This window comes from Papaver somniferum, chromosome 1 (assembly GCF_003573695.1).
Source record: "Papaver somniferum cultivar HN1 chromosome 1, ASM357369v1, whole genome shotgun sequence".
NCBI classification, from domain to species: domain Eukaryota; kingdom Viridiplantae; phylum Streptophyta; class Magnoliopsida; order Ranunculales; family Papaveraceae; genus Papaver; species Papaver somniferum.
Window position 1 is genome coordinate 52,341,373 of NC_039358.1, and position 8,521 is coordinate 52,349,893.

General features: G+C 36.5%; 2 protein-coding genes across 2 annotated transcripts; both read left to right on the forward strand.

The window, feature by feature from the left end:
* The first annotated feature begins 2,264 nt into the window (after positions 1 to 2,264).
* On the forward strand, positions 2,265 to 3,946 carry LOC113328949 (1-aminocyclopropane-1-carboxylate synthase 8-like). The gene has a single exon (XM_026575950.1). The coding sequence runs from the start codon at positions 2,352 to 2,354 to the stop codon at positions 3,771 to 3,773; it is 1,422 nt and encodes a 473-aa protein (XP_026431735.1). The 5' UTR covers positions 2,265 to 2,351; the 3' UTR covers positions 3,774 to 3,946.
* Positions 3,947 to 7,021: 3,075 nt separating this feature from the next.
* LOC113309772 (protein MAINTENANCE OF MERISTEMS-like) lies at positions 7,022 to 8,125 on the forward strand. Its single transcript, XM_026558315.1, has 3 exons — positions 7,022 to 7,084; positions 7,177 to 7,896; positions 7,979 to 8,125. The coding sequence occupies exons 1-3, from the start codon at positions 7,022 to 7,024 to the stop codon at positions 8,123 to 8,125; spliced, it is 930 nt and encodes a 309-aa protein (XP_026414100.1).
* Positions 8,126 to 8,521: the final 396 nt, after the last annotated feature.

Consider the following 8,521-nt stretch of genomic DNA (forward strand, 5'->3'; position numbering starts at 1 on the left):
CACACTTAATAATATTTTATTTATTCAATATTCAAATCTCGGCCTTTACTTTGTGATTTCCTTGAGCAGCAAAATTCCAAATACCATCCAAGTGTTATGAGTTGTCTTGATATTCTTTGGGCTGACAAGAAAATGCGATCTGTTTTTTTGTTGTGCACGAATTTTTGTTGATCTCCGCATCTCACCAAACCCATCTTATAAATTAATACATTATTATTGTTCAACTAAAAGGTGATTAAGGGTGGGAAGTTAATTTTCTAGTTTGATTTCTACTTTTAGGAATTATCTTTTGGTCGGGGAAAAATGTATTTGGAAGAAGAAAATGAGGAAGAAAGCAAAACAAGCTTGGGGAAGAAAGTTTATGGAAGAAGAAAATGAGAAAAAAAGAAAATCATGTTCGATAAGCGTGAGGTTTGATGATTCTCAGTTGTTTGATTTCAACTTAAAATGTCAAGTAATTAGTATCTTGGTCCGTCGGGTGGGATCCAACACTGGATATTCCTGACTTTCTGTTTAGGATTTTATCCTTGAATGCATTCGGACCTAATTTTTACTTTCTTTTTTCCACTCCTTTCATCTAATTATAGTAATTGGGTTTCTTTCTTTATTAAAAGTTTTGCTTTCAAAAGATTTCTGAATGAACATAAATTAACTTTAAAAGATTTCTAAATTAACATAAATTAACTTTCAAAAGATTTCTGAATGAACATTATTGGTTGATTTATTGGGTGTTGATAGTATAAAATTCGTTAACATTTTAATTTGCAAATGTTTAAAAAGAAAAAGAAGCTTTTCAGATGTAGAATATAATTTCATACATAATTGAAACAAATGACCATTAAAGACAACAAGTAAATTAAATACATTATTTGACTTCTACTTACTTTATATTGTTCTTTTTGGTCGTGGAAAAATTTAAGTTGAAGAAAAAAATAAGAACGGAAGGAAATCATGCTAAGTGTGAGGTTTACTAGTTCTGATGTCTTTGATTTCAACCTAAAATGTCAAAGCAATTAGTATCTTGGTATGTTGATGGAATTCGCCGATGTAGATTCCTAACATCTTGTTTAGAATTTTATCCTTGAATGCTTATAGACCTAGACTCTGTTTAGTTTTTCGCTCCATGTTTTAGAATCGTGGTTTAATCTTTTTTTTCTTATTCTAACTCGTGTTTTTGAAAATTTTGGTTTCTTGATCGGTTTTTTCTTCTTTCTATTTTGTAGTTTTAAAAGCACTACTAATGTAGAATTTGCAATTTCTTAGCCATTTGAAATAACAAAAACAATTAGTATACTTTAAGTATGTTTTTATAAATAGCTGAAAGGCATTACTTTAAGTATGGGTAACAAATATTTTTCTGTGGTTGCGTGGTGATATCAACAACACGTGATATCAACAACCTGAATTAAAATAAAAGACTATCCGTATAGCATACTACCCTCATTTGAGGAAATATGATATTTTAATATTTTCATTTTTTCTTAAAGATAGTCCAAATTAAAAAAGTGAAAGTCACTTTTCATGAAACGGAGCAAGTAGTTTTTATCCATAACTGGTATAGTTATCCATTATGTATAAACACTATTGAGTGTCCCGGAGAGCAATTTGCTCGGCCAGGCCATACACACGGGAAAGGTTGGTGATGCTTCCTTGATTAGTGGTTAGTGTGAACCATCTCAACTGGTACTAGTACTAGTAGCTAAGAACGAAAGCAGATGAAATGGTGGCAAGATAGGAAGGATATCTGAATCTTCTGACTTCTGATAGCGGATAATTTGATAGCTTTAATTAGACACAAAATTAGCTGGAATTTCATTAGGTTAATAACATGAGCTAATAGAGTTAAGTTTTGGTGGGAGCAGATTACAAACAGTGTAAAAGAGGGAGGGAACAGTGATGGGCCATAGTGAATGGGCTTTTGTACGTAGGGGCCCATTATTTGTCGGCAATTAGTTCCCCTTTCTCACTGCTTTCAGCATAACAACTGCTGCTAAAAACCAAAACCGGAAAACACAAAAATATACAACATCTTCTCACTTTATCTATCTGGTTAATTTCTCTTTTTGTTTTGCTTTAATTAATTAAACAATTATCATTCAAATATTTTGATTTTTATAAGATTAAAATTCTTAACAACCGACTTTTTTATTCTGTCTCTATTTGGTCAAAACAGTCGACTCATCATCTGTGTTGGTGTGGGTGCTGCTTCACTATATATACCATCTATTGCAGTCATCTTCTCAAATATCTCTAGCTCTAGCTCTCCTTTCTCATTTACAACATTCTCTAAACTTCTTCTGCTCACTGATCAGTGAAAAGAAAACATCAAATCTTTCTGCTCTTATTAAGAAATGGGTTTACTGTCTAGAAAAGCTGCATGCAATACTCATGGACAAGATTCATCATATTTCTTAGGATGGGAAGAATATGAGAAGAATCCATATGATGAGAAAAAGAATCCAAATGGCATTATTCAGATGGGACTGGCTGAGAATCAGCTTTCATTTGATCTTATGGAATCATGGCTTGCCAAGAATCCTGAACCTGCAGCGTTCAAGCGTGATGGAGAATCAGTATTCAGAGAACTTGCACTTTTCCAAGATTATCATGGTTTGCCGGAATTCAAGAAGGCAATGGTGGATTTCATGTCTGAAATCAGAGGAAACAGAGTCAGTTTTAATCCAAACAATTTAGTTCTTACTGCTGGTTCAACTCCTGCAAATGAGACTCTCATGTTTTGTCTTGCCAACCCTGGTGAAGCTTTTCTACTCCCGGCTCCTTACTATCCAGGGTTTGATAGAGATCTTAAATGGCGAACCGGAGTTGAGATTGTTCCGATACAATGTTCAAGCTCTAATAACTTTCAAATAACTGAATCAGCACTAGAAGAAGCTTACAAACAAGCACATAAACAGAATTTGAAAGTTAAAGGTGTTCTCATCACAAACCCTTCAAACCCATTGGGAACCACCACCACCCGAGAGGAACTCAATCTTCTTATCAACTTTGTTGATGATAAAAACATCCATATAATCAGCGACGAAATCTATTCAGGGACTGTTTTCGATTCACCTGAATTCGTAAGCATCACAGAAATATTGCAAGAACGAAATCTCCAAGACAGTGATTTATCTGAGCGTGTTCACATTGTCTACAGTCTTTCCAAGGACTTGGGTCTTCCTGGCTTCAGAGTTGGAGCTCTTTACTCCAACAATGAAGACGTCGTGTCCGCTGCCACTAAAATGTCTAGTTTTGGACTCCCTTCTTCACAAACCCAATATCTTCTCTCACAAATGTTATCAGACAAGAAGTTTACAAGCAATTACCTCAAAGAAAACAAGATTAGACTAATGAAGAGACATGATATGCTTGTTTCCGGTCTTAAAAATTCTGCGGGTATTAATTGCTTGGAAAGCAATGCTGGTTTGTTCTGTTGGGTAGATATGAGACATCTGCTAAAGTCTAAAACATTCGAAGCTGAAAAAGATCTATGGAAGAGAATTCTTTTTGAAGCCAAGTTAAACATTTCTCCCGGTGCTTCTTGCCATTGTACTGAACCAGGATGGTTCCGTATGTGCTTTGCCAATATGTCTGAGGAAACCTTAAACCTCTCCATTACAAGGATTAAAGATTTTGTTGAATCATTCAATACAGTGAGTAACGTTAACAGAAGGCAACAACGTAGGTTGCTCAGAAGTCCGAGGATGGGTTTAACGAAATGGGTTATGCGACTATCGGCTTCGGTTTCTCATGATAGTGAACCAGAACGATAATTATATTAGTTAATTAATTTAATCTGTGAAATTTAATTACATTTAAGTATATTTAGTTGATTGGTATTTTAATGTAATTAGTGTAGTAGAGAGCACTCGGACCAATTGGAGTTCGTAGTGGCCCAAACTATGTAATTTTGCCTCAGAAATGTCAAAAACACACTGTTAATTAATTTACTTGTGTTTCAACTCATATTCAACTAGTAATTTTAATCCGTACCAGACAAAATTACTTAAATCCAGAATCTCTCATGTGAAACCATTTTAGGAAGTGTAAACGCTAATTTCTTAAGTTGATAGCGAAATTTTAGCTACAAAGATTGATTCTGATAATGGAAAGCGCCGAGATTTGGTTGTCGCTGGCGTTCATTATACCTAATAATTCCTTAATTTATTGACTAATAATGTTGGATTATTTATTCAAATTATGGCCGTGCACTTTATAAAGTATAGATATATGTCTGATCGGCAGGTTCGTTTTTAATTAGATTATTTCATCGGCAGGTAGATTATATGTATTAGTGAAATGTTAGCGTCACTTTCACTTTTTTCGACATATAAAATGAGATTTAATGAACCCATTATAGTGATTATATGTAATTTCCATGTTTACAATTTACTAATAATCAGTTTAGTGAGCCCTCTAAGAGAGGAAATGTGAATTCATTGGTCAAACACTAAATGTGGGCACAAAAGGATCAAATCATTGGTTACACTACTGACCACTGTTACCAGTACGCGTCAGGATAATGTTCTGTAGTTTCTGCTTCTGATTCACAATTGTCATTTACCTTTCCGGCTTTTCGTCCCATGTTTTCTCTTGCTCTTACCAGTAATCCTGGTCAATCCTGTGGCCGATTGAACACACTAAAACTGTGTGTTATTTTGATCGACAGACTATTGGATTCATGGCTTCATGGCATTGCAGGTGCACGTTGTTTCTGTTAGTCCAGGGCTTATAAGTGAAAAGAGACTGGGGATAGGCTAGTTAGTTAGGGGTAGTATATATAAATCTCATACGTGAGCTCAAAGGTTCGAATTCGACTCCATAACAAAATTTGCCATTCTGAAAGGATGCTATATCAAAATTGGTTGATTTTTTTGCTTTTGTAAAGAAGTGCGTATAAGAATAACAATCAAAGATTTGTCATGCATGAGTTCATGCTAACGACGTACTTAATACGCACGCATGTGTATCATTTAGCACAAATCATAAATCTTTTATAAAAATCAAGTAGTGCAGAACAGTAAGATTTTGACCTCTTTATTGAATAAAACTATATAGACTTCAGCTGTATAAGAGAAAGCTAAGTCAAACATTACCAAAATAAATCAAACTAACTAGTTTTTTCAGCCGACTTGGTGTGATAGTCTTTTTTTTTTTTTTCTTCATTCTTTTAGCATTTTGTTGGCCAGTCATACTCTGACTCATCAAAAGTTAACTGGATATAATCTGCATTTGGTAACAAAAAGTCGCAGTCTAAAGAAAGAGAGTAGAAAATATTCCTAGTTTAATCGGGGGCCATAACTTCCAATCGGGGGTCATGGAATTTTGTTTGCCCCCCAAAATTTTCAGGGGTGTAAATATCGTAATATGAATATACTATTTTATCCTTCACTAATTGAAAATCAGTTTCACTAATTAACTACTCTAATTAAGGCCCCTAATCTATATACTCTAATTAAATCAAAGAGAAAATCAGTTTCTCTTTTATCTTCATCTTCCTCTCCTCCCTTTCTCTTCTCCACCTCCACCGAGGAAAATTCTTCGAACCGATTCATCGCGTAATCGTCGATGATAAAATTTTAATCGACGATTAACTTCTTCTACAAATATGGCTAAAACAAAGCAAACCGCTCGCAAAACACTTCAAATTCCTAATCTTGTAGATACGGTGAATGCAAAGGTGTACGTGCGAAGAGCTCCTGAAGCAAGCAAATCGAAACCCAAAAAGGGAATGGCTCCAATTAGAGGGTACGTGAACTTAAACCCACCTCCTATTCGATGTTTTGGTTGTTTTTTGATTGTGTAATCGAGATTGGTAACTGAAAAATAGAAGTTACAGAGTGAGAGTCGTTAGCATCGAAGAAATAATACCCTAACGACTCTTACATTGCATGCTTTTTCTATGAAAAATCATTAACATGTTAGTGTAAATATGACGACCCTTGTTCTGCTACTTCGACCTTTTGTGCCCTAGAATAGAGTCGTCGCCATATTAGGTTGAAGATGACGACTGTAGTTTGACGACCCCAAATTAGTGCGTAACGACTCTGGGTTGAACTTGAACTGCCTTCTGTTGGAGAAAACGATAGAGTTGTCAGTAGTATATAATCCCTAGACTAGAGTCGTTAGTAATCTATAATCCCTAGAGTCGTCATCTCTTTTAAAGGGTCGGCAGTTACTTGTTTGACGACCCAAGTTTAATATTTAACGACCCTTTAAGGACCAAAATCATCCTCACTGTCCAATTTTTGCAAAGAGTCGTTACCTTATAAATTACAGTCGTTACTTTGTAATGAAGAGTCGTTAGTTTGTTAGAGCATATCATTGACGACTCTTTAACTGATAGAGATAAAGTTGATGTCTTATAAAAAAATTTTCGTGTTTGGAAGTAGTGACAAGAAAACGAAAGACAAGGTTGAAATCATGATAACTCCTCCTTCGAAACCTCCCCGCAACGATAAATACTTACTTGCCTGTCCATTGCGCGGAAGAAGGCCGAGTGAGGTATCATTTTCTATCACCGAACCAAGAGACAAAGGTAATGAGTTGTCTGATTCGTCAGAATCAGACACTCATGTTGTTTCAGCTAACACTAGTGCTGAAGAAGAAGATGAACAAGAAGAAGAGCAAGTAGAGGAGGAACATGGTGTAGAACATGAGATACAAGAAGAAGAAGAGGAACAAGAAGAAGAGCAAGAAGAGGAGGAAGAGGGTGAAGTTAATGGTAGTGGTGATGATGAGGATGATGGTAATGAGGAGGAACAACATAAAGGTAATAATGGCGGTGATGATAATGATGATGAGGAGGAAGAGAATGAAGGTAATGATGATGAAAAGGATGAAGGTGGTGATGATGGTAAAACCACTGTTGAGGATGAGGAAGAGAATGCAAAGGAGAAAAAGCCGGTAAAGAGGGTTAAGAAGGATGGAACAGATATTGCACCCAGTGCGAGACACGTTCCCGCTACTCATTTGATGTTGCCTCCTCTTCGAGGTGTTAAACTTAGAGGAGAACCTAGAGATGGGGGGCAAAGTTCTATTTGGATATCCTGGATCGTGGGCTCATTGCATTAGTGAGACAATCGTAAGAATCCCAAATTTTCTTGTTATTTGATTAGTTGGTGTTAACTTGTTTATGTTTTTTTTTTTAAATACATTTTTGTTTATGTTTTGTAGGATCATAAGGATGTCGCATGTCTTTTCCGGCACCAATCTTCTTTCAAGAAAATGGAGTTGTGGCCGCTAGAAGGTGAATGTGCAAGAGTTAGAGATTTGGTTCAAAACTCAGGTTTGTACAATGCCGTTCTGAACTCTGTGATTGCGTATGACAAGGTCGCAGTATCTAGTTTCTGTGAAAGGTATCACGCTGAAGTCGACACATTCCAACTTCCTTTTGGTGAGATGGCGATAACTCCTGATGACGCAGAACAGATATTAGGGTTGCAGGTCGAAGGCAAATCAACCGGTGAGAAGTTCAAGAAAAGGCCTAGTTGGGAAGACATCTATACATGGACCAAGAACTTGTTTGGCTGGGATTCCGAGAAGACTAATTGTCTTTTCGAGAAGGTACCTAAGTACCCGAAGAAAGAGTTCAAACTTGTAGATATTATGAACATGTTTTCTGGGACAGAAAAGAAGGAAAAGGAAGGAGGTCTTTCTGATATGGAATGTCGCTATGCGGCGGCTGGGTATTTGTTGTATGTCCTTGCGTCGGTTATATTTCCTGACAGCAAAGGTAACCGGGTGAGCGCCAACCTTCTTCAGCTTTTGGATCCCTGGGAAGATGTGAGCAAGTACTCTTGGGGGACTGCCATAATTGCACACCTGAATGGTCAGCTTTCTCAGGGATCTCGCAAACTAACTTCTCAAATTAATGGGAATTTGGCTCTAATCCAGGTATTTGGATTGATGAAAGTTTTCTTATTTTTGTACATTTTAAAAATTGAATTATTTATGTTTATTTCATTGGTTGCTATAGGTGTGGATTTATGATCATTTCCCATCACTGATCAAAGATAACGAAGATGTGGAACTCAACCCACAATGGAGCAAAGGTAGTCCAACGGGAACCAAATACTTGTTCACTGGTTCTCAAGATAGGGAACAAACTGATGCGTTGATATAAATGCGTCAAAAACTTGACAAGATCACGGCTAAAGAGGTAGTCTTCAATCCGTACAAGAATAATAGATTTGGCGCAATGGAAGATGTCGTGTATTACCATGGCCCTTTGTTTCACCCTAACGGTTTTTCAATGTACAATCCGATAAGAATCATGCGTCAACTTGGTTTTATTCAATATTCACCCGATGAGGATTATGTACCTCCGTTCAAGCACAAGTTGGAAAAGTGCGAGGCTGACGAAGCGGGTATAAAGGTGGCTTATGAACCTGAAGTTGATGTCAAGCATTGGAATGATAGACACTCTAGGCTTGTAGACATATCATGGTGGGTGCATGCGGATGAAGGTCATGAGGAAACACCGTATTACGTCGAATGATATGAAGGCTTCTCCCATGGT